This window comes from Pipistrellus hanaki, assembly GCF_964339955.1.
Source record: "Pipistrellus hanaki genome assembly, chromosome: 1".
Lineage (NCBI taxonomy): Eukaryota > Metazoa > Chordata > Mammalia > Chiroptera > Vespertilionidae > Pipistrellus > Pipistrellus hanaki.
In genome coordinates this window covers 209104624-209128644 of record NC_140503.1, presented here as the reverse complement: position 1 = coordinate 209128644, position 24021 = coordinate 209104624, and the positions used below count along the sequence as shown (strand labels likewise).

The window sequence follows — 24021 nt, the reverse complement described above, 5'->3', positions numbered from 1 at the left end:
GGTAGCTTGAGGCTGGCGGTCTGCAGACCCTTGACCCCGACCGAGGCTAAGGTCAGAGGTGGCCAGCCTGCGGGATGCATTTGAGGAATCCCTCCCATTGCCAGGGCAGGTGGGTGGGGCTTCCTGCGGGGTATCTGCAGGCCTGGGGGTGATGGTGACAGCCTCTCTCTTCTCCGTGACAGGAGGCAGGGCCCACAGCAGCCGAGGCCTCCCGGTCAACACAATCATCGACGTGGACTTGGTCGCTGGCTCGGCCCCTGGCCCAGGCTGCAGGGCTCCAGGGGTGTGGATGGGCCCCCAGAGGCCACAGGCCAGCAGGCCCCCTGCACCAGACCTCCCCGCCAAGCCCAAAGCCAGCCCGCACCACGCCACCTTCGTCTGAGGCCGCCCGCAGCCCGCCGCCAGCAGGCCCCGTGCCCTGGACCCCCCCCCCCCCCCCCCCCGAGCTGCACGCCTGGACATGAACCTGAAGGCCGAGTCCCGAGTGGCAGCCACCCCGGCCACCGCGCCCTTGGAAGCCGCCCGGAAGGCGAGGGCTGGCTCGGGGGCTCCTGGGCCCGCCCCTGCCGCGGCCTCCAGCCGTCCCCCAATAAAGTGTCTTCGAGGACCCCGCGTTGGCCTCCTGCTGGGTGCTGGGCCCCTGGCCGTCTGTCCTCCATCCTCGTGTCCTCGGCTTGGAGGCGTTGCCATGGCCTCCAGGACCATGTGGGAGGGGCGTGAGGAAGCAGGCCTGCGGGCCGGGCCCTGGTCTCGTCCCATCCACACCACTCCCTGCCGGTCAGCGCAGGCTCCTCTGGGCACAGAGGGGACCTGCAGGCTGCCCTGCCCTTGGCCTGTCTGTGGAGGGGCCCCTGGGCCGAAGGCCTGGGCGAGCGTGGCAGGGCCGTGCCCAGCCTGAGGCTGCAGCGAGCTTGATTACAGAACGGTTTGAGCCACGTCAGGAGGGGATGGGGGGCAGGTCAGCGGCAGGGCCTGGGTGGTGTTGGGTTGAAGCAGACGGAGATGCACCCTGGCCCCAGGTTGCCTCGCTGGAGCGCAGTGCACAGCTCGATGCGGAGGGGCACTGCCCCTCGGTCTGCCATCGTCGTTGGTGGGGAAGGGTTGGGGTCTTGTCTTACTGGGTTTGTCGGAGGCCAGGGAACAGAGCCAGGCTGTGGGTTCTGGGTGCTTCCAGGAGGGGGTCTAGGGGAGGTCTGGGAATGAAGACGGGTGACACCCACATGCCCAGTGCCCTCTCCTCCTGGGCACAGCAAGGCGGGTGCAGTGCCAGCCTGTCAGCCTGTCTGCGGGCTACCGGCATTCTGGGCCGGGAGGGCTAACTGCTGGTGCGGGCACTGCCCAGCCCAGGTCACAGAGGGCAGGACCCCAAGCCAGGCCCCTGGCCCTTCATGGCCCCTGGGTACCTGGCCTGGCTCTGCCAGGGACCAGAGGTGGGGAGGGGAGCTCCTGGACACCCCAAGTCCAGCACCCGAGGGGCTCTGGTCCTGCTCCCCGTGTTGCACTTCCCGGGGGCCGCCCCAGGCTCCTGGAGGGGCAGCAGAGGTCCCCATCCTGGGTCTGCCTCACGCAGCCCAGCGCCCCCAGCCTCCTCTCCACCTGGCCTGGTGCCGGGCGTGGGCAGCACCCCCTGCAGGCCGGGCAGGAAAGAGCAGACACGCAGCTGCTCTGGTTACAGGCTGCCCAGACACTCCGTGGCCAGCTCTGAGGCCACCCGGGAACCGGAAGCCAGGCTGGGGGCCCGGGCCCTGCCTGCACGCCATCCTGGGAGACCCCGGACACTGTCCTGTCCGGGACCCTGTGGCAGAGCGCGGAGGGGAGGCCGGCCTGTGGTTCTGGCAGGTGAGCGGGCAGCAGGAGCGGGGGCCTGTGGGCCGGCAGGGGCGGCAGCCGGTTAATCATTTACAGGCGGCCTTGACCCCACTGGCCCCGGCCACTCCGCTCCTACTCCTGCTGCCCTCACACCAGCCGGGAGGAGCCATGGGGCGCCGGGCCTGGGTCCCCAGCCCCTGCCCCCCGCCCCGACTGTCGCTGCTGCTGCTGCTGCTGCTGCTGGCGCCTCTCGGGGCCCAGCCCCAGGCCGACAGGGTGAGCACCGCCCTGTTGCGCTGTGACCTGGGGCTCCTGTGCCCACTCTGGGTCCCGAGGCCCAGCCAGGGCCGGGTGGAGCGGGCAAGGGGCCCGGGGTGCTGAAAGCTGCCGTGGGGGTGCGGTGGGAGTGCTGGGCTGGTGGGCAGGGCAGAACCTGGGCATCTAGCTTACTGGGCCCCTGGGGGTATGGGGGCCTGTGGGGTCCGAGTTTGAGAGGGGGAGGGGCTCTGAGGGCTTCCTGGCAGTGCCAGGCCCAGGATCGAGCAGGCGGGCCGGCCCTGAGCCAGCTCGGGCTCGGCGGGCCTGCTGGGCTCGGGGGAGGGCTTGTTGGACCCTCAGGGTGTCCAGCCACCCAGTCCCCCCTCCGAGGTCGGAGGGCCCAAGGACGTGAGGCCGGGCGGGGCCTGCGTGCTGGGCCGGTCCCACGTGGGTGCTGTCGCAGCTCTCGCTCCTCCTAGAACCACACGGAGCCCCGAGAACCTAACGCCACAGTGACCTCCAGGACCCCTCCTGTTCCTGTGACCTCAGTGACCCCCACGGCCTCACCCACGAGCACTCCAGAGGCAGAGGGTCCCCGTGGTGGGGGGCTCACCTCCCCACCCAGGGCGGCCCCCTCCAGCAGCAGCCCGGCGGGCACAGGTCGGTCAGGGGGCTTCCGGAGGAGGTGGGGGCTGCACCTGGACGGGGTGGGGGGAGGGCGAGTGGGGTGGGGCGGGAGCCCGTGACGCTGGCTGTCTCCTCCACACAGTGCTCACCGAGGACGGACAGCCCTGCCGGTTCCCCTTCCGCCTGGGCGGCCGCCTGCTCCATTCCTGCACGTCGGAGGGAAGCGCCTACAGGAAGTGGTGGGTCCCGCTGGGCAAGTGCCCTCCTCCCCCGCGTCCCGGTCCCACGGCCCCTCCCCCCTCCTCTCAGACGGTGACAGGGGTGGTGGACGGACGCACGGCGGAACAGGCGTGAGTGAGTGTGTGCGTGCCACGCAGAGATCGCAGCCTCGGGGCTGGAGGGCAGCCTCTGGTCTGGGCACCCACGTCACCGCACTCACCCCCAGGTGTGCCACGACTCACAACTACGACCGCGACCGGGCCTGGGGCTACTGCGTGCAGGGCTCCGCGCCCCCGGAGGGCCCAGGTGGGTGCCCGGGCCAGGAGGGGGCGGGGCCTGTGTGGGCTGAGCTTGGGCATCCGGTCAACATGCTGAAGGGGGTGGGAGCCCAGGGGACAGGGACAGGGGAGCCATCAGCCAGGGGGCCCCCCTCTGGGGCCACAAGGTTGCTTTGTCCATTGCTGGGAGCAAGACACCCCCTGGTGGCCAGGCCAGGTCCTGGGGCCACCCAGGCCAGCCCTGCGGGTGAGGGCCAGTGGGTGTGCAGGTGCTGGCAGCCCTGCCGGTGGTGGTCCCAGGTCACCAGGGAGGGGACTGTGCTGCCTGACGGGTGGTCAGGCTCCCGAGAGGCCCTGAGTGCCCAGTGGGGCTGTGGGCGGCCTGTGTTCCCCCCCAGGACCCCCTCCCGGGACCCCAGAAGGGGCATCTTTAAGGTGGCAGGCCCAACAGAGGCAAGCAGCGAGGGTCGGAGTGAGGGACAGACTGGTCCAGCTGAGACCCCCACCCACCCTCCTGCGTGTCTCCAGCGGCTCTGGATCCCTGTGCCTCCAGCCCCTGCCTCAACGGGGGCTCCTGCACCAGCACCCAGGACCCCGGCTCCCACCACTGCACCTGCCCCGTGGCCTTCACCGGCAAGGACTGTGGGACGGGTGAGCCGGCCTGGCGGGTGCTGGGAGGAGGGCTGCCCGGGCCGCGGCGCACAGCGGGACACGTGGTGTGTCCCCAGAGAAGTGCTTCGACGAGACCCGCTACGAGTACCTGGAGGAGGGCGACAGCTGGGCCCGCGTGCACCAGGGCCGCGTGGAGCAGTGCCAGTGCGCGGGCGGCCGCGTCCGCTGCGAGGACACCCGCCACACAGGTGCGCTGGGCGGGGAGCCTCCCCTGCGTCCCAGGCCGGGGAGGGCCTCGGCGGGGACCCTGGCGTCCGGCCCGGACTAGCTTCTGCGCCCTCCCCAGCTTGCCTGAGCAGCCCGTGCCTGAACGGGGGCACCTGCCACCTGGTGGTGGCCACCGGGACCACCGTCTGCGCCTGCGCCCCGGGCCACGCCGGGAGGCTCTGCAACATCGGTGAGCGGCTGGGCCTCCCCGCGGGCCGGGCGGGCGGGCAGCCTCGGGCCCGGCTCACCCGCCGCCGCCCACAGCGCCCGCCCAGAGCTGCTTCGTGGGCAACGGCACGGAGTACCGGGGCGTGGCCAGCACGGCGGCCTCGGGCCTCAGCTGCCTGGCCTGGAACTCGGACCTGCTCTACCAGGAGCTGCACGTGAACACGGTGGACGCCGCGGCCCTGCTCGGCCTGGGCCCCCACGCCTACTGCCGGTCAGCACGGCCGCCCAGCCGCCCCCTCCCCCGGCGGGTCCCTGCCGGGGCCTTCCTGCCGGGCTCTCCCCCAGCGAGAAGGGCCGGGCGGGCGGTCAGGCCCCAGCCCCAGGCCCCTCTGCCCTGCAAGGGTCCCCATGCCCCCCCGCAAGGGTCCCCATGCCCCCCCTGCAAGGGTCCCCAGGCCCCTATCCCGCAAGGGTCCCCAGGCCCCTATCCCGCAAGGGTCCCCATGCCCCTCCCCGCGTCCCTCGCTGAGGGCGGTGTGACCGCACCCACCGCCTCGCTGCCCCCAGGAACCCCGACAAGGACGAGCGGCCCTGGTGCTACGTGGTGAAGGAGCATGCCCTCTCCTGGGAGTACTGCCGCCTGGCGGCCTGCGGTGCGCGGCCCACCCCACCCCCAAGCCCACCCCCACCCCCACCCCCACCTCCATCCTCACCCCCACCCCCACCCCCACCTCCATCCTCACCCCCACCCCCACCCCCACCCCCACTCCCATCCCCACACCCACCCCCACCCCACTCCCACTCCCACCTCCACCCCCACCCCCACCCCACTCCCATTCCCACCTCCACCCCCACCCCCACCCCACTCCCATTCCCACCCTCAACTCCCCTTCTCCCACCCCAACCCCCACCCCACCCCCACCCGCACTTCCACTCTCACCCCACCCCCGCCTCGTCTCTCTGAGGCCGCTGCCCCCTGAGAGATGGGGAAACGGCTCCCGGGCAGGGCTGGGCCGGGAGTCAGCAGGCAGGCCGTCCCCAGGCCCCTGGGCAGCTCTCGCACGCAAACCATGCAGGGCGGGAGCCCAGCGGGCCCCTGTGGCAGCTCCCCCTCCGGCCTCGCCTCGGGGCCCCTAACACCTGCCGGGTGCACAGGCCACTCTGGTTCCCCGAAGCCTGGGTTCGGGGTCCCCTGCAGACAGGAAACGAGGCTCAGAGCGTGAGTCCGGGCAGAGCCGGCCAGCCCGGGCCCTCGCCCAGAGGGGCCGCCAGGACGGGAGGGAGCGGGTGAACGCCCAGGGGCCTGGCAGAGGCAGGTGGGTGCAGCCTGGGCACGTGTGACCAGCGACCTGTGCCCCCAGAATCCCTCACCAGAACCCAGCGCCCACCCGACCTGGCGCTGCTGACGCTGCCCGGCGGGGCCCCGGCCCCCGCCCCCGCCACGCGCCCCACCTGCGGCCGGCGCCACAAGAAGAGGAGCTTCCTCCGGCCCCGCATCGTCGGCGGCTCGTCCTCGCTGCCCGGCTCGCACCCCTGGCTGGCCGCCATCTACATCGGGGACAGCTTCTGCGCGGGCAGCCTGGTGCACACCTGCTGGGTGGTGTCAGCCGCCCACTGCTTCTCCCACAGGTGGGCTGCCGGGCCCCTGCCCGCCCGACCCTGCCTCCCCCATGCAGCCTCCTCCTCCAGCCACCCACCTCTGCGGCTCTCCACCCCCCCCACCCCGTCCTCCCACCCCCTCCTCCCACCCCACCCCCTCCTCCCACCCCCTCCTCCCACCCCCTCCTCCCACCCCACCCCCTCCTCCCACCCCACCCCCATCCAACCCCCTCCTCCCACCCAGCTCTGCACCCCATCCCCTCCTCCCACCCCACCCCCATCCACCCCACCCCACCCCCTCCTCCCACCCCACCCCCTCCTCCCACCCCACCCCACCCCCTCCTCCCACCCCACCCCCATCCACCCCACCCCACCCCCTCCTCCCACCCAGCTCCCACCCCACCCCCACCCGTCCTCCCTCCCGGCCGCCTGTCCACCGGCCACCCCCGCCACCTCCATCCTTCGGTGCCTCCGCTCCCGGGCCGCGCAGCCCCTCTGCCTCCGGCGGGACCGGGCGCCCAGCGGTACGGACCGGAGGCTGCAGAGACCCGGGCGCTGTCTGTGGGGCTCCGGCTGCGGGGCTCCGGCTGCGGGGGCTCCGGCTGCGGGGCTCCGGCTGCGGGGCTCCGGCTGCGGGGCTCCGGCTGCGGGGCTCCGGCTGTCGGGCTCCGGGAGGGAGGGCGCCTCCGGGGGCGGGGTGTGTGGGCGGGGTGGGGGGTCAGGCATGCGCAGTGGGGACGGTGGGCGGGGCCTGTTCCCGCAGCCCCGCCCCTGGACTGCCAGTAGCTTGGGGCGCTGGGACCCGCCCCTGGCCCCCAGGGGGACCCGCAAGCTCAGGGGAGCCAGCTCCTCCCTCGGCCTGCCTGGCCCAGAGGACTGACCGTGCGCTCAGGAGTCAGGAGCTGGCGGTGCACCCCGTGGTCACCCAGGGACTGCAGCGTGGGTGCTGGTGCGGGTGCTGAGCGGGCACAAGCCCTGTGCTGACCTGTCACCTCAGCAGGCGCTTGGCTGGCGGGGAAATGGGCCTCCCCAGGAAGGCACTGAGGGGTTCAGGGGCTGGGGGCGGGGCGCTGGCACCACTCCCACTTTCAGGGAGGAGCCGGGAGGGACAGGCTTGGTGGGGGGACCTGGGGACCGCAGCACGCTGGCCACGAGTCTGGGACGGACAGATATGGACAGGAAAGAAGGAAGGAGGCTGAGGGCGTGGCCCAGACTCCTGGACCCCCCAGATGGGCTTGCAGGAAGGCTTGGACCCCTTAAAGGACACAAAGGCTCAGCTGGGATTCCCCCCTTCAAGGCCTGGGTCCCCGCCTGAGCTCACTGGCCGCCCATCCTCAGCGAGACCCAGGAACCCGGAGCTCTGCCTGCCGGGGGCGGGGTACCGAGCCCCAGACGGCACTGGGCATGGGAGCCATTTCCCAGAAGGCCTGGGCCTGGGAGGGCTGCGTGCCGGGTCCCACAGCGGCAGGAGGGCTGAGCAGAGCGGGGGACCCTCAGGCCCAGCAGACGGGAAAGCCGAGGCGCAGACAGGGCGGGGCTGGCCGAGGGGCTGTCTGTGGGACGCTGGCCCCCGTGGGTGCAGGGAGAGCCAACCCCGGGCCCAGAGGGGAGGCCAGAGCCCTGCTCCCCGCCCCCCCCCCCAGCCCCCCGAGGGAGAGCGTCTCTGTGGTCCTGGGCCAGCACTTCTTCAACCTCACGACGGACGTGACCCAGGCGTTTCAAATTGAGAAGTACATCCCGTACCCGCTGTACTCGGTGTTCAACCCCAGCGACCATGACCTTGGTGAGGCTCAGGCACACGGGTGCCGCCAGGAGCGGGGCTGCGGGCACCCGGAGAATCCTGGGAGACCCTCGGATCTGTGATCCCAGGAGGGGGGCAGAGGGACAGTGGGGAGGCCTGGGTCTCCCCGGCACAGCCTCTCGCCGGCAGGGCGCCCGTCACGGACCCCCACCCCGGTGACCTCTGGCCTCTCCCGCCCAGTGCTGATCCGGCTGAGGAAGAAGGGGGACCGCTGTGCCGTCCGCTCCCAGTTTGTCCAGCCCATCTGCCTGCCGGAGCCCAGCAGCCCCTTCCCCGCCGGACACAAGTGCCAGATCGCCGGCTGGGGCCACCAGGACGAGAGTGCGTGCCGGGGGCCGCGGGGTGGGAGCCCGGAGCCTCGCCCGCCCTGACCCGTGCCCCCGCCCGCAGACGTGAGCGGCTACTCCAGCTCCCTGCGGGAGGCGCTGGTGCCCCTGGTGGCCGACCACAAGTGCAGCAGCCCCGAGGTGTACGGGGCCGACATCAGCCCCAACATGCTGTGCGCCGGCTACTTCGACTGCAAGGCTGACGCCTGCCAGGTGAGCCCAGCACCTCCCAGACCGGCACACCCCGGGGGAGGGGACCCGGCCGCAGGGCCAGCGGGGCCCAGGCAGACAGCACACGCTCCTCACTCCTGCCCCCCCGCTGCTGCTGGAGGGCCCCACAGGGGGGCAGAGACCCTCCTCACACAGACCACAAAGCGGGGCAGCCCAGCTCCAACCGGGCAGGGCCGGCAGGGTGACCCAAGGCCAGCCTCTTCCCCAGAGCTCTCACCGGGGCTCCGTCAGCCAGCCCAGCAGCACACTCACCAGGCAGGCCCTGGGGAAACTGAGGCCTAGAGAGGCCGTCACTCTTCCCGGGTCACACCACTCGGATGTGGCCGGGGGGGGGGGGTGAGGAGGGGGCGCTGGCCCGGCTCTGACAGGAGCTCCGCAGGGGGACTCGGGCGGCCCCCTGGTCTGTGAGAAGAACGGCGTGGCCTACCTGTACGGCATCATCAGCTGGGGCGACGGCTGCGGGCGCCTCCACAAGCCCGGCGTCTACACCCGCGTGGCCAACTACGTGGGCTGGATCAACGACCGGATCCGGCCCCCCAAGCGGCCTGCAGGTTCCCCCTGAGGCCCCGGCCTGCTCCTCCTCGCCCTCCCTGCCCGCCGGCACCAGCTCACCCAGCCTGGCGCGCCCCAGCCTGGCTGCGCCCCAGCCCGCCTCCCCTCTGCCGCGGCCCAGGCCGCACACACCTCCCGCGAGCCCCCTGCCTCCCCCGGGCTGAGCGGGCTGTGGAGGAGCCGGCAGGTCCCGGGTCCACCAGCTCTGCGGTCCCGAGGAGCCGTGCTGAGCCGGCGTGAGCGGCATCATCCACGGGCCGCCCAGGCTTGTGCCGGCCCCGGAGGCTGATGGCGCCGGCGGGTCAGTGACCTCTGCGCCCTGGTTTGGGGGCCTCCGGGAGCCCGCAGGCGTCCGAGAAGGAGCGGAGTGAGATGGAGGATCATTTCCCTGCTCCCTGCCTTTGGGGTCACCGCAGGGTTACAGGCCGCACCTTCTGACACCCCCATGCTGGCGCCTGGACCTCAGAATGGGACTGTCCGGAGAGAGGACCTTTACAGAGTCACCAGTCCCCATGAGGCCAGGGTGGGCCCTGGCCCAGCACAGGTGTCCTTGTGAGGAAGGGAGGGGGCGCAGACCCAGGGGCCCGTGTGAGTGCCTCCTGGGAGGGCGCCATCTGCAGCCAAGGAGGCTGGGCAGCGGCTCCCTCCCTGCGGGCACCGCCCGGACCTGCCCAGACGGGGGCGGTGTCCCTGGCGGAGCCCCGTCTGCGGTGCTGCGTTCCAGTGGCCGCGCACCCGGTGCACCCAGACCCCCACCGACGCCACTCCCCACACGCACACAGCCCTGGGCAGGCACGGCCACTCACCCCCCACCCCGCCCCCGCCCCGGTCTGGAGGAGCCAGGGCTGCACCCGGGCCCCCACCATGACGCCTGTGAATAAACCGTCCGGCTTGTCCTGGCACATCGGCCGCGAGGGCCCTGGCTGCTGGTCACACTATTTATTGTTTTTACGAGCTCTTTGCAGATTTGCTTCTGTTTCTGTTTAGGGTTTGACTTTTTGTGTTTCCGTGTCAGACGGGCCTGTAAGCTCTTCCTCGTGCTCTTCATGTCTGTCCTCACGGCCAGCCGGCCTCAGAGCTTGCGCTCGGAGCTCTCCCAGCCCAGCAGCCGGGCCGGCTCCGGGGAGCTCTCCCAGCTGTCCTCGGTGTCTCTGAGGCCACTCATCCGCTGTGGGGCTCCGCCCACGTGCCCTGCTCACCCCCCTCCCGCCCCAGCCCGCTCCTGACAGCGGCACAGTGACCGGGGACAGGCGGGCTGCAGCAGGAGCTGAGGCGCGGGGCTGAGCCGGCCCTGCGTCCGCAGCGGGAGCCGCCCTGCGGCCCGGAGGGGACTCTGCCCCGCTGAGGCCCGTTTCCCGGCCGGCCTCCGGGAGCAGGTGCAGGCGGGAGCTGGGCCGGGGCCAGCCCTCAAGAATGCAGGCACGTCCCTCCCGGCAGGGTGACCAAGTGCAGGCGCCTGGGGGGCGGATGTGGCAGTGGCCACAGTCCCCAGCCACCACCCGCCCTGCCAGCTGTCCAGGGCCAGCGGGGGCCTGAGCCGTGTGGGCGCATGAATGGGCCTCTGTGGCGGGCAGCTGCGGGCAGGCTGCTGGAGGCCATGCAGGTGATGAGGGCGGGGCAGGGGCCAGAGCTTCCCCAGCCTGCTCCACCTGGGCCCTGACCACATCCCAGGGCATCAGCTCAGGCTGGTGGCCCACAGGGACCTGCCCCCTCAGACCGCCAGGGGCGGTGCCCCCTCAGACCCCCAGCCACGCTCCCACCCGGTCCAGGCTCAGCCACTCGGCTGACAGAATGAGCCAGACCTGTGGCTCTTGCTGCCCTGTGGGTTGCAGGGACCCAGACACTGGCAGCAGCTGAATTGGGGTTTGCGCCCCAGGCCATGCGCTAGGACACCCGCCCCCACCCCCGCGCCCCATCACCCCGCTGAGGAGTGGGGCGACCTCCAAGGGAGAGGAGAGGGGACTGAAGGCGGGGCTGAGTCGCCCCAAAGTCAGTCTGCAGTCAGTCCTGGGCGACGGGAGGGGCGGGCGGGGGGCCAGGGCGTGGGGGGGGCAGCTTCAGGCCGGGACGCGGGCAGAGGGGTGTCCGCTTTGCTTGGGGAGGGGAGCGCACCGGCACCCGCTCGGAGCCTCCGGCACCCGCTCCCACAGGCCGAGCGCCCCGCGTGGCGGGAGCGGGAGCACCGCCCTGAGCCCCGCCCCGGCCGCCCCGCCCCGGCCGCCCCGCCCCGGCCGCCAGCTATTTTGAAAGTGACCCCGGGCGGGCGGCGGGCCGGCGGCGGCGGCGGCACCATGACAGAAGATGACCGAGGCGGCGCTGGTGGAGGGCCAGGTCAAGCTGCGGGACGGCAAGAAGGTGCGGCGCGCGGCGGGCGGGCGGGGGCGGGCGCGGCGGCCGCTGACCCCTCTGTCCCCGCAGTGGAAGACTAGGTGGCTGGTGCTGCGCAAGCCGTCGCCCGTGGCAGGTGAGCGGGCGGGCGGCCGGCCGGGCTGGGTCAGGGTTAGCGGGGCGCGGGGCGCCGGGAGCGGGAGCGGGCGGCGGCCTTGGCTGGGCGGCCGGAGCGGGGCCAGCTCGCCCGAAATGCCCGAAATAGCCGGCGGCGCCGGGTGAGGCTGTAACCGGAGCGCGGCCTCGGCTTGGCCTCCTCCCGGAGCCGGACCCACCGCAGCCGGTGCGGGCCGAGCCGCCGCCTCGGACCCCAAGGCGCCGGCAGGCGAGGACCCCTTTCCAGGCCTGCGGGGGCGGAGGGGGTGCGCCTGGGGGAGCCGGCTGCCCCTCCCCAGCCCACCGGGGCCAGAAAATTAGGATCTAGCAGAGGCCGGAGCCCATGGGTGGCCTGGCCTGCCCACCTGCCCGCCTTCCCGCCTCCCCACCTGCCCAGGTAGAGCAGCGCCGGGCTGCGGCAGGACCAGGGTGCTTCTGAGAAAACGGTCCCCTGGTGCGGGCGGGCGGGGGGGGGGGCACGGTCCTCCTGGAGGAGAGAATGGCCCACCAGGGGCACCCCTAGGGCCTCCCCCCAGGCACAGCCCCCAGAGGCACCCCCAGGCGCCGCCCTGAGCCTGAGCTGGGCATCCTCTGGGCGGGTGGCTGGGCGGTGGGAGCGGCGGCTGCAGCTGCTGGGGAGACAGGTGCCCGGAGCCGCCGGGCGCGGGCTGAGTGGGACGCTGGGGAAGGCTGGCCACAGCCTCCGGGAGCCGCTGCCTGTGCTTCCCGGAGCGGGGTGCCCTGCTCTCCGGTCCCCTCCTCCGCCCTCTGCAGAGCCCGCTCGGGCGCCTCGCTGATGCAGCCAAGGCAAGGCTCACGCCCCCTGGGCCTCGGCTGCCCCTCTGCGGGCCTGGCTCCCCGGGGTGGGGGTGAGGGACGCCCCGCCTCTCATGCCGGCCCTGTGCCTGGTGCCCCAGAGGAGCCGGGGAGGGCGCGGGACTGGCAGGCAGGGAGGGCCCAGCCAGGTGCGGGCAGGGCGGGGACAGGCCCTGTGCGGGTGCAGGGCTCCGGCCAGCTGTGGTGAGCTGGCCTGTGCTGACCTGGGGTCCCCCGAAGAGCCGCCCTGGGGTTGGGGGGGTGGTGATTTCAATCGGGGTGGCCTTCCTGCCAGTATCAGCTGCGAGTGAGCTCGGGTCTGGGGGCCCGGGCGTGTATGGGGCCCCCAGAGCCAGACTCATGGAGCAGCCACGGGGAGAGCGCCAGCGCCCGAGGGCGGAGCTGCTGCACAGAAGCGGGCGGACCCTCAGGCCTCCTGGGGCGGGGTCTGCCCCTCTGGGTGGCGCCCACCTGCCGGTGAGGACTGCAGGCACCTTAGACCAAGGCCAAGGCCCCACCATGTGCCGGTGCTGGGTGCGACCCATCGGGCCCGTCCCTGCCCGCCCTGAGCACCAGCTCCCCGGGGCCCGGGTGCAGGGAGCAGGTTCCATCCAGACTTCACAGCTGAAGCCCCAGATCCTGGTGAGGCCACAGGGGAGCCTGGGAAGGAGGGGACCGCCCTGCCCTCATGTCTCACGGAGGCAGCAGGGTCCATGGGGCGGAGGGCACCGGGTCGGGTGCCAGGTGAGGCGGGCAGGCCTAGCGTACAGACCTGGTGGGCCTTCCCACAGGGCCTAACGCTTGGCCTCGCCTCTGTCCGGGCAGGGGTGCGTGCCTGGCCCCTCTGGGCCCGGCCACGTCTGGTGGCCCGCAGCATCTCCCCTCCTCCAGGCTGAGGCTCAGGATGGTGGGGGGGTCGCATGCGGCCGGAGCCTGGGGATGAGGTGCCCAGAGGCTCTGGGTGGCTCCCGGCCACCAGGCTCAGGGTCCCTCTCTGCCTCGTCCTGTGCGTACCCCGGGGGCTGTGTTCAGCCCCGAAGCCTCCGGGAGGGACCGCGTCTGGCGCCCCAGGGCCTCGGCGTTATTATAGGCAGAGCCTGCCCCTGGCCCCGCTGCCCCACAGCCCCCCAGCCCCCCAGCCCCCCAGCCCCCCAGCCCCGCTGTCCTGTGGATCCCCAACCCCCAGCCCGCGGCCCCGGCGGCTGCCCTGTCTCCCGGGTCAGCGCTGAGGTGGGCGCCCAAGCAGCCCTCGCCCTCACAGGCAGCCTGGCAGGGCGAGACCGGACCTGCTGGGTGAGGGGCCGGGGCCCCCGCCGCTCTCGGCAGCACCTGCACAGCTGTCTGGGGAGGGGGAGGGAGCGTCCCAGGTCCCCCAGGTGTCAGCGCTGCGGGTGGTCCCGGCTGGTGGTGATGGTGGTGATGGGTGATGCGGAGGGCTCCTGGCCTGGGATGCTCTGTGCCCGATGGGGTGAGGCGTGGGTCCTGGCAGGCAGCAGCCTGGACAGTGTGGGTGCAGCAGGGGCCCCTCGGCTCCCAAATGGCTCTGCTCACATGGGGGCCTGCCCAGGCCCGGGCGCCCGGAGCCTGTGTGCCCCCAGGCCTGAGTGAGCCCGCACGCCCTCCATGCCCAGGGGCACAGCCTGAACCCGGGTCCTGCCTGCACCAGCTGGTGCGCGGCCCACTGTGCCTCCTGGCTGCCACTGAGGACCTGCAGACCAGCCCGGCCAGCGGTGCCCGAGCCCCGCCACCCCACCCCCAGCCTCACCCCCGGCAGATCCCCCGCTCAGAGCCGCTGCCCTGAGGACACGCCTCAAGGTCACCGTGACCTCGGGGCTCAGTGGGGCGGCGGCTCCGGCCTCTGTCCCGGCTCCGGCCGGCCTCGTCCGCGTGTGGCCCTCCGTCTCCAGCAGCTTCGGGCCTGGTCTTCGCTGCAGGCGCCCCCCCTCCCCGCCCCTAAAGGCCTTTGCGTGCTCATGACTCCCCGGTTATTTTTACCCTCAGCTGCTGGGGGCAGCCGCCGCCGGCCTATAGCCTCTGCTCACGTGTCCAGGAGGCACCCAGCTCGGGCCCCCGCCTCACCTGGCCCAGCATCCTTTCCTCTTCCCTCCCTCCTCCGCCTCCAGGAGGGCCTGAGTGAGGCCCCGAGCTGTCGCCGTGCGACCAGGCGGCCCGGCAGCACCTCTCTCTGCGGTCACCCCACCCCCTCTCCACACGCGGCCCGGCCAGGCCCCTGGGCTCCACGGGTGCAGCCGCATTTGTGGCTCAGTGTGGAGGCCCCCACCCCAGGCGGCTGCCGGCTTCACCGCTGGGTAACATCCTGATAAAAGCCTGATCTGGACCGCGCTTCCCCTCCCCCTCACGCAGGCCCAGCCCTCTGAGCCTTTGCACTGGCTGTTCCTCCAGCACGATGCTGTTCCCTGTGGGGCTGCTGGGCTGGCTCCTTCCGTCACGCAGAAGCCAAAGTCTGTTCTCTGACGCTGAGCCCAGGTGCACCGCCCTGGGAGCCGGTCCCTCCCCATCACTCCCTCCGCTTCTCCTCTGTCCTGTCAGGGCCTGGCTGCCCGTGTCCCCTGGTTGCCCTGAGCAGGAGGAGGGCTGCGGCGGGGGGCGGGAGGCGGGAGGCTGCGGGGGGGGGAGGCTGCGGGGCGGTGTGGGGGGGCGATGCCGGGGGGCGGTGCCGGGGGGCGATGCCGGTGGGGGGCGGTGCGGGTGGGGGGCGGTGCCGGTGGGGGCGGTGCCGGGGGGGGCGGTGCGGGTGGGGGGCGGTGCCAGGGGAGGGGCGATGCCGGTGGGGGGCGGTGCCGGTGGGGGGCGGTGCCGGTGGGGGGCGGTGCCGGTGGGGGGCGGTGCGGGTGGGGGGCGGTGCCGGTGGGGGGCGGTGCCGGTGGGGGGCGGTGCGGGTGGGGGGCGGTGCCGGTGGGGGGCGGTGCCGGTGGGGGGCGGTGCGGGTGGGGGGCGGTGCCAGGGGAGGGGCGATGCCGGTGGGGGGCGGGTGCCGGTGGGGGGCGGTGCCGGTGGGGGGCGGTGCCGGTGGGGGGCGGTGCGGGTGGGGGGCGGTGCCAGGGGAGGGGCGATGCCGGTGGGGGGCGGTGCCGGTGGGGGGCGGTGCCGGGGGGCGGTGCCGGGGGGGGCGGTGCCGGGGGGGAGGGGGGCGGTGCCGGGGGGCGGTGCCGGGGGGGGCGGTGCCGGGGGGGGCGGTGCCGGGGGCGGTGCCGGTGGGGGGCGGTGCCGGTGGGGGGCGGTGCCGGGGGGGGCGGTGCCGGTGGGGGGCGGTGCCGGTGGGGGGCGGTGCCGGTGGGGGGCGGTGCCGGGGGGCGGTGCCGGGGGGGCGGTGCCGGGGGGGAGGGGAGGGGGGCGGTGCCGGGGGGCGGTGCCGGGGGGGCGGTGCCGGGGGGGCGGTGCCGGGGGCGGTGCCGGTGGGGGGCGGTGCCGGTGGGGGGCGGTGCCGGGGGGCGGTGCCGGGGGAGGGGCGGTGCCGGGGGGGGGGGGAGGGGGGCGGTGCCGGGGGGGCGGTGCCGGGGGGCGGTGCCGGGGGAGGGGCGGTGCCGGGGGGGGAGGGGGGCGGTGCCGGGGGGCGGTGCCGGGGGGAGGGTGCTCCTGTGCGGCAGGCGGCAGGTCAGGGCCTCGGCGCCCGGTGGGTGTGCCCATTTCTCAGATGGAAGAGAGGCTCCCAGCACTGAGGGGACCCGGGGGGCGGGGCTGCACCTGCCGCCCTGGGCTCCCCTCGCCCAGGAGTCCTCCCGGTCTCCTGCTGGTCCGTGGGTCACCGCTCCCCCATTCTTCCTCCTCCGCGGGCGGCACGCTGGGACACGTTCGCGGACACGCCTGTCGTGCGCCGGGGACTGACCTCGGGCCGCCGCTGCCTCTCTGGGAGAGACCTTGGGCGAGAACATGCTGGCACCTCTGATGGGTTCTGTTTTTGCATTTTCCTGATGGAAGCATTCTAAGCACAGTGGGCAGGTATTAGACAGGAGGTGAGCCCAGCACTGTCCCCACGTGGGTCTGTCAGCACCCACCGCCTGCTGTCACCCCCGGGCGGAGGTGCGCGGCGGGATGGAGTGCGGGTGGGCGGTGGCCTCCATGTCGCTCAGGTCCCCTTGCTCAGGCCGGACCGGCAGGAGCCAGCCAGCACCGCTGCTCACTGGGGCAGGGGAGGGGCAGAAACAGGCAGGGGCTGGGCAGGTGCAGGGGCAGGGGCAGAAACAGGCAGGGGCAGGGCAGAAGCAGAAGCAGGGGCAGGGGCAGAAATAGGCAGGGGCAGGGCAGGGGCAGGGGCAGGAGCAGAAACAGGCAGGGGCAGCGCAGGGGCAGGGGCAGGAGCAGAAACAGGCAGGGGCAGGGGCAGGAGCAGAAACAGGCAGGGGCAGGGCAGGGGCAGGGGCAGAAACAGGCAGGGGCAGGGCAGGGGCAGGGGCAGAAACAGGCAGGGGCAGGGCAGAAGCAGAAGCAGGGGCAGGAGCAGGAACAGGCAGGGGAGAGGCGGGGGTTGGCTCTGTCAGTCAAGGATCAAAGCGGCAGGGTCCCTGCTCTGCTCCCCTCTGCCCTCTCCCTGCCTCGCTGCTGCCCTCTGCCCTCGGCGATGTCTCGTGCTTTCCTGCAGGATTGGGGGGGGGCCACTTAACTGGGAATGGGGCACCCCAACCAAAGACGGGGATAGGGGTGGGGGCTGCCCGGTGGAGGTGCAGCCGCATTTGTGGCTCAGGGTGGAGGCCCCCCACCCCAGGCAGCTGCGGACTCCACCGCTGGGGTAACATCCTGCACCCCAGCACACGGAGGCGCAATGGCGAGTGGCCGGCTGGGGTCGGGGTCACCCTGGCGGTCTGGCCCCCTGACGCCCCGCCCCGCCCGCAGACTGCCTGCTGATGCTGGCCTACAGGGACCGGGCGGAGCGCGCCAAGGGCCTGCGCGAGCGCAGCAGCCTGACGCTGGAGGACATCTGCGGCCTGGAGCCCGGCCTGGCCTACGAGGGCCTGGCCCACACGCTGGCCATCCTGTGCCTGTCGCAGGCCATCATGCTGGGCTTCGACAGCCGCGAGGCCATGTGCGCCTGGGACGCCCGCATCCGCCACACCCTGGGCGAGGGTGAGCCCCCGGCCTGGGCGGCCGCTGCCCCGAGGCCCATGGCGGGGGGGGGGGCGCTCTCCCTGGGGACCCCTCTCCGAGGGGGTGAGTGAGCTCAGCACCAGGGAGACCCCTATCCGGGGAGGGGAGGGCCCGCGTCCTGAGCGCCCTGTCACCAGGCACCAAACATTCCCCGAGCCTCCGTCTCCCCGTCTGCAAGACGGGCTGCTTCCTGAGGGCTGTGGCGGCAGGAATGGGCAGGGAGCTGAGGGCACCCACATGGCTGGTGCTGCCCTCCGCCCTCTCCCTGCCCCCGCTGCTGCCCTCTGCCCTCTGCCCACCCCCGCTGCTGCCCTCTGCCCTCTCCCTGTCCTCCACCCTCTGCCCGCCCCCGCTGCTGCCCTCTGCCCGCCCCCGCTGCTGCCCTCTGCCCACCCCCGCTGCTGCCCTCCGCCCTCTCCCTGCCCCCGCTGCTGCCCTCTGCTCTCTGCCCACCCCCGCTGCTGCCCTCTGCCCTCTCCCTGCCCTCCGCCCTCTGCCCGCCCCCGCTGCTGCCCTCTGCCCTCTGCCCACCCCCGATGCTGCCCTCTGCCTTCTCTCTGCCCCCGCTGATGCCCACTCCCTGCCCGGCTCAGTGCACAGGTTCCCCGTGACGGTGGCGCCGGGCACCAAGCTGGAGAGCGGCCCTGCCACCCTGCACCTCTGCAATGACCTGCTGGTGGTGGCCAGGGACGTGCCCCCGGCCGTGGCGGGCCAGTGGAAGCTGTCGGACCTCCGGCGCTACGGGGCCGTGCCCAACGGCTTCATCCTGGAAGGCGGGACCCGCTGTGGCTACTGTAAGTGCGGCCCTGCCCGGTCACACTGCCCGGTCACACCGCCCGGTCACACCGCCCCCTTCATACCACCCTGTCACACCGCCCCTGTCACACCGCCCTGGTCACACCGCCCCTTCACACCGCCCCTGTCACACCGCCCTGGTCACACTGCCCCTTCACACCGCCCCTGTCACACCGCCCTGGTCACACCGCCCCGTCACACCGCCCCTTCACACCGCCCCTGTCACACCGCCCTGGTCACACCGCCCCGTCACACCGCCCCGTCACACCGCCCCTTCACACCGCCCCTGTCACACCGCCCGGTCACACCGCCCCGTCACACCGCCCCTTCACACCGCCCCTGTCACACCGCCCTGGTCACACCGCCCCGTCACACCGCCCTGGTCACACTGCCCCTTCACACCGCCCCTGTCACACCGCCCGGTCACACCGCCCCGTCACACCGCCCCAGTCACACCGCCCGGTCACACCGCCCGGTCACACCGCCCCGTCACACCGCCCGGTCACACCGCCCCGTCACACCGCCCGGTCACACCGCCCGGTCACACCGCCCCGTCACACCGCCCGGTCACACCGCCCCGTCACACCGCCCGGTCACACCGCCCCGTCACACCGCCCCAGTCACACCGCCCCTTCACACCGCCCCTGTCACACCGCCCTGGTCACACCGCCCCGTCACACCGCCCTGGTCACACTGCCCCTTCACACCGCCCCTGTCACACCGCCCGGTCACACCGCCCCGTCACACCGCCCGGTCACACCGCCCCAGTCACACCGCCCGGTCACACCGCCCGGTCACACCGCCCCGTCACACCGCCCGGTCACACCGCCCCGTCACACCGCCCCGTCACACCGCCCGGTCACACCGCCCCGTCACACCGCCCGGTCACACCGCCCCGTCACACCGCCCGGTCACACCGCCCCGTCACACCGCCCCAGTCACACCGCCCCGTCACACCGCCCGGTCACACCGCCCGGTCACACCGCCCCGTCACACCGCCCGGTCACACCGCCCCGTCACACCGCCCGGTCACACCGCCCCAGTCACACCGCCCCTTCACACCGCCCGGTCACACCGCCCCATCACACCGCCCCAGTCACACCGCCTGGTCACACCGCCCCGTCACACCGCCCGGTCACACCGCCCCAGTCACACCGCCCCTTCACACCGCCCGGTCACACCGCCCCGTCACACCGCCCCAGTCACACCGCCTGGTCACACCGCCGAGCTGGCGGCTGGGACAGGCGGGCGGCCTGGGCAGTGTCTCAGACGCCCTCGGTGCTGAGTGAGGGGGCCTGCACGACGCTGCGGGCGGCACCGAGGCCTGGGGGTCAGGACGGCCGTGTCCGGGGCCGGGGTGCGGGAGCTGAGGTTTAATGAAAAGAAGGAACAGACGGGGCGGGGCACGCGGAGAAGCGCTCACACACAGGGTCCGGGCGCCCAGCCGCCCGGGTGGGCGGGGAGCGGGGAGGGCTGCCGCCCCAGGGAGGGAGGGGGAGGCCAGGCCAGCGGGGGGCCGTCCCGAGGGCAGCGGAGGGCGGTCCCGAGGGCAGCGGAGGGCGGTCCCGAGGGCAGCGGAGGGCGGTCCAGAGGGCGGTCCGGAGGGCAGCGGAGGGCGGTCCAGAGGCCGGCGGAGGGCCGTCCGGAGGGCAGCGGAGGGCGGTCCAGAGGCCGGCGGAGGACCGTTCGGAGGGCAGCGGAGCGGTATGGAGGGCAGCGGAGGGCGGTATGGAGGGCCATCCAAAGGCCAGCGGAGGGCGGTATGGAGGCCGGCGGAGGGCCGTCCGGAGGGCAGCGGAGGGCGGTATGGAGGGCAGCGGAGGGCGGTCCGGAGGCCGGCGGAGGGCAGTATGGAGGGCAGTGGAGGGCCACCCAGAGGCCAGAGGGGGGCCGTCTGGAGGCCAGCAGAGGGCATGAGGCCTGGTCGCAGCCGGCAGACCTGGGCCTCGGGGACGCTGGCCGCCCGCGGGGCTGTGTCAGTGTCCCTGCCGAGACTAGTGGGGTCTGGCTGGCATGGCTGGCGGGTGTGGGCATGGCTCCGGAGGGTGTGGCCTTGGGGTGGCAACTGCTGCTGCTGGGGCCTGGAGCCCCTTCTTTCCCCTACCCGGGGCCCGTGCCCCTGGCCAGGGCCCAGGTTCCAGGCTGCGGGGAGCCAGGAGGCCAGGCCCAGCAGACCTGTGTGAGGTGGCCCAGGCGGCCCCAGGCCTGGGTACAGATGGAGGCAGGGCCTGAGTGGTGCCAGCTGTGCCCACTGACAGGGCGCGTTCCCAGCAGCTGTGGGGGGAGGGGCTATGGATTCCTGGCCCCTTAACAAGGTGGTGATTGAAGGGGGCACCGGAGGGGCAACGGGCTGTGAGGAGGGGTGAGGTGAGGGTCCCGGGGTGGGGGTGCAGCTGGAGCCCCACCCCAGTGCCAGCCCGTCTGAGCCTGGGCCCCGCCCCCTCCACCGACAGAGGGTTGGAGGGTTGGAGGGAGGGAAGGACGGAGGGACGGAGGAAGGGAGGGACGGAGGGACGGAGGGAGGGAGGGAGGGACGGAGGGACGGAGGGACGGAGGAAGGGAGGAATAGAGGGACAGAAGGATGAGGGATGGAGGGACAGAGGGACGGAAGGACGGAGGGACGGAGGGAGGGAGGGACGGAGGGACGGAGGGACGGAGGGACGGAGGGAAGGAGGGAGGGAGGGACGGAAGGATGCAGGGACGTTGGTGAGCTGCGGCCAGGGGACAGGAACCTGTCAGGTCAGGCGCGGAGCTGGAGGCCGGCTCCGAGGCCGGCGCTTGTGGCGGGCTTTGCTCTTGCCTCCGACCTGCGGGCCCGGCTTGGGAGGGGCGGTCATCCCGCCAGTGGCCACGGAGGCGCTGGCCGAGTGTCCTGGCTGCACAGGACGGGCCGGCGCGTTGCGGGCGTGCCCAGGAGCTGGCGCGGAGGACGAGGTGGCCCAGGGGACGCCCAGCCCCGGGGGAAGCCGCCGCCCGCAGAGCCCCCTCCCAGGGCTCTGGGTGCTCATTCCGGGTCGCACGCTGGGCCTGCGCAGACCCTCCTGCAGGCGAGGAACGGGCGGCAGCCCACGCTTGCCGTCTGCGTGCGAGGGAGCTGCGGGCGCACAGGGCGGACGGGCGGGAGCAGCGAGGCCCTGGCTCCGTTCCCTCCGCAGAGGCCGCCCGAGGGGCTGTCCCGCTGGGGCCTCGGGGGGCCTCACCCTCCCTCCTGCTAGAACACCCCGTCCTGCCAGGGGCTCTAGGCACATGGCTCTGCACATCCCCCCCCCAACCCGAACTCTCCCGTCCGCCCTCCCTGCTCCCCCGGCTGCGCTGTGCCTAGCGGGTGTGGGGACTCGGCCTCCGGGCCGCCCAGCCTCCCGCCCTTGGGCTGCTCCACGCCCAGGAGCACCCTCCCGCCTGGGAGCCACGGCAGCAGGAGGAGCTGTGCTCGGGCTGCAGCGGGCGCTGGCAGACGCGGGGGAATGCTCGCGGCTCCCCTCGTAATGTGGTTTTTTATAGTCGGGGGACTGGCTGTGCCCTGTGGCTGCCAGCTGCCGGGAGCTGGGATTAGACGCCTGGCCTGCGGTGGGCGCCATGGGCGGGCGGGCGGGGCTGGGCCTCGTGGGGGTCCCTGTGGGGTCCCGGCCAGCGCCCGCTCCTTGGCCCCGTGGGCCTCAGCTTCCCGTCTCTGCAGCAGCAGGTCGCAGGCCGGGGCACTGCATCGACCCAGGGCCCTGACTCCGTGCCAGGCCCTCAGCGGGCGGCAAGTGGCACTGCCAGGGGCGGGGCTGCTCTGGGCGCCGGGACCTTTCTCTGGGCCGCGGGCATTCCTGAGCGCTGAGGCCACCGCTCAGCACCCGTGACCGTGACCGACATCCCATTCACCGGCGGCGAGGGATTCATTCACCGGCCGCTCACCCCGCCTGCCCTCTGCCCTGTGCGCCTCCACAACAGAGCCCAGCCCCCCTGCCCCGGGCGCCCCCCTGCCCCGGGCGCCCCCTCTGCCCCGGGCGCCCCCCTGCCCCGGGCGCCCCCCTGGCCCGGGCGCCCCCCCTGCCCCGGGCGCCCCCCCTGCCCCGGGCGCCCCCTTGCCCCGGGCGCCCCCCTTCCCCAGGCGCCCCCCTCAGATGAACTCGGAGATGTGGGGGCTGCTGGGCTCCGCGTGCAGCCAGGACACTTCGGCCAGCTCCTCCGTGGCCACAGGGAGACCCCCCCACACCCATTGGGTCACGCAGGAGGGGGGTGCGCGCAGGAGGAGGGTGCGCGCAGGAGGGGGGTGCACACAGGAGGGGGTGCGCTGGTCCCAGGACGAGGGCGTTTGAAGGACGTGGGGCTGTGGAGCTGGGACATCCGGCGGGGGGGGGGGGAGGAGGAGCGGTGGGGGGCAGAGGACGCTCAGGGCTCTGCTCAGGGGTCCCCTCTGGCCGGGCCGGGCTGACGGCTGTCCCCGCAGGGGCCGGCGTCTTCTTCCTGTCCTCCACCGAGGGCGAGCGGATCAGCTTCCTGTTCGACTGCATCGTGCGGGGCATCTCTCCGAGCAAGGGCCCCGCCGGGCTGCGGCCGCTCCTCCCAGGTGCGTGGGGAGCGGTCCCCGCGAGGGGTGCCCGGCCTCCGCCCTGCCCCCCGCCCCCAGGCCCAGGCCTCCTCCCCTGCGGGCTGGCGGCGTGGACAGCGGTGTCAGCCGGAGCCCGGCCGGAGGCTCCGGGGCCCGGAGGGCGCGGGGCCGGGCTGGAGGCGGTGGGCGGGCTGCATGCGTGGGCCGCCCGGTGCTCCTTTCGCCGCCGTGGCCGCAGCGCCCTCTGCTGGCGCGGCCCTGCCCTGCGGCCCAGGAGGGTGCGGTGCGGGCGGCGGCGGCGGCTCCCAGGTCACCGCGGCGGCCTGGCGCGGGGGCCCCAACCCGGGCGCGGGGCGGGGCTTGGGTCCGGGGCGGGCAGGGCCGCTGCGGGGCCCTGGCGGGAGGCCGGCTGCCTCTTGTGGTTCCTCCGCTGCAGACGCGGGCGCCGGGGGAGCCGCCGCCGCGGAGGAGCGCGTGGCCCAGGAGGCGCTGGAGGCCCTGCAGCTGGAGAAGCGGCTCAGCCTCCTGTCCCACTGCGGCCGCCCGGGCAGCGGAGGTGGGCGCGCGGCGGGCCTCCGCCCGCTGGTCCCCTCGGTGCTCCCCACCCTTCACCCGTCCGCCCCCTCCTGCCCCGCACTGGGCGCCCGGGCGGAGGGGAGGCCGGGCCGGTTGGGGGGGGGGGGCGGGGAGGTCCCGCTGCCAGCGCCGCGCCCCTCCCTCCGCGCAGGGGACGACCGCAGCCTGTCCAGCTCGTCCTCGGAGGCCAGCCACTCGGACGTCAGCGCCGGCAGCCGGCTGGCCGCGTGGCCGGAGCAGTCCTCGTCCTCCTCCGCCAGCGCCTCGCAGGAGGGCCCGGGGCTGGCGGCCGCCGCGCTCGGGGAGGCCGCGCCGGGCGCGCCCCGGCCGCCGCCCCGGCCCCCGCGGCCGCGGCAGCTGCAGGAGCTGGGCCGCCAGGGCTCCTCGGACAGCGGCATCGCCACGGGCAGCCACTCCTCCTACTCGGGCAGCTGCTCGTCGTGCGCGGGCAGCAGCCTGGACGTGTGGCGCGCGGGCGAGGAGCTGGGCTCGCAGCTCAGCCTGCCGCCCGGGGCCGAGCCGCGCCTGTGCGCCTGCGCGCCCGCCGCCGAGTACCAGGTGCCGGGCGCCCCGCGGCCGCACTACGACACGCCCCGCAGCCTGCGCCCCGCGCCCCGCGCCCCGGGCGGCCCCCCGCCCAGCCCGGCCCCCCGAGAGGGGCCCCCGCCGGCTGTCTTCGCCCCGTGCGCGGCCTGCGGAGGACTCAAGGTAAAGCCCCCGCCCTGAGCGGGGCCGCCGCCCGCACGTGCGGCCCGGGGCGGGCGGGGGCGCCGGCACCGCGGGGACCCGCAGGACCGGGCGGCCCGCCTGGCGCTGAGGGACGTGCCTCTGGCCCGCGGGGCGAGGGGCGGGGCCTGCGGGGCGGGGCGGGGCGGGGCTAGGAGGGGCGGGGCCTGGCCCTGCCGGGCCCAGAGGCACCTCCCGCCCGCCCGCTGCTGCCCTGAAGCCGGAACCCCCGCTCCG

At 74.1% G+C, this 24021-nt stretch overlaps 3 protein-coding genes across 9 annotated transcripts in view; 2 read left to right on the top strand and 1 right to left on the bottom strand.

Moving 5' to 3' along the window:
- Positions 1–24021, bottom strand: part of LRPAP1 (LDL receptor related protein associated protein 1) — a 229491-nt gene that overhangs the window by 193564 nt on the left and 11906 nt on the right. The gene's annotated exons all lie outside the window — the stretch shown is intronic.
- Positions 1861–9701, top strand: HGFAC (HGF activator). 2 transcript variants are annotated; one of them, XM_084884560.1, is made up of 14 exons: positions 1862–2085; positions 2547–2727; positions 2837–2933; positions 3140–3219; positions 3720–3842; positions 3920–4051; positions 4150–4260; positions 4335–4509; positions 4806–4891; positions 5600–5867; positions 7481–7620; positions 7819–7959; positions 8029–8177; positions 8575–9701. In XM_084884560.1, the coding sequence occupies exons 1-14, from the start codon at positions 1978–1980 to the stop codon at positions 8755–8757; spliced, it is 1974 nt and encodes a 657-aa protein (XP_084740686.1). In that variant the 5' UTR covers positions 1862–1977; the 3' UTR covers positions 8758–9701. The 2 variants fall into 2 exon arrangements, with proteins under 2 accessions (XP_084740687.1, XP_084740686.1); XM_084884561.1 differs by lacking the exon at positions 3720–3842 and having other exon boundaries at positions 1861–2085.
- On the top strand, positions 9844–23924 carry DOK7 (docking protein 7). 6 transcript variants are annotated; one of them, XM_084884574.1, is made up of 8 exons: positions 11043–11102; positions 11166–11211; positions 14412–14534; positions 16899–17129; positions 17751–17944; positions 22381–22500; positions 22919–23038; positions 23210–23924. In XM_084884574.1, exons 3-8 carry the CDS (start codon positions 14455–14457, stop codon positions 23782–23784), a joined length of 1320 nt encoding a protein of 439 aa, XP_084740700.1. In that variant the 5' UTR covers positions 11043–11102; positions 11166–11211; positions 14412–14454; the 3' UTR covers positions 23785–23924. The 6 variants fall into 6 exon arrangements, with proteins under 6 accessions (XP_084740699.1, XP_084740698.1, XP_084740701.1 ...); XM_084884573.1 differs by lacking the exon at positions 14412–14534 and having other exon boundaries at positions 9844–11078; positions 17744–17944; XM_084884572.1 differs by lacking the exon at positions 14412–14534 and having other exon boundaries at positions 9844–11102; positions 17744–17944.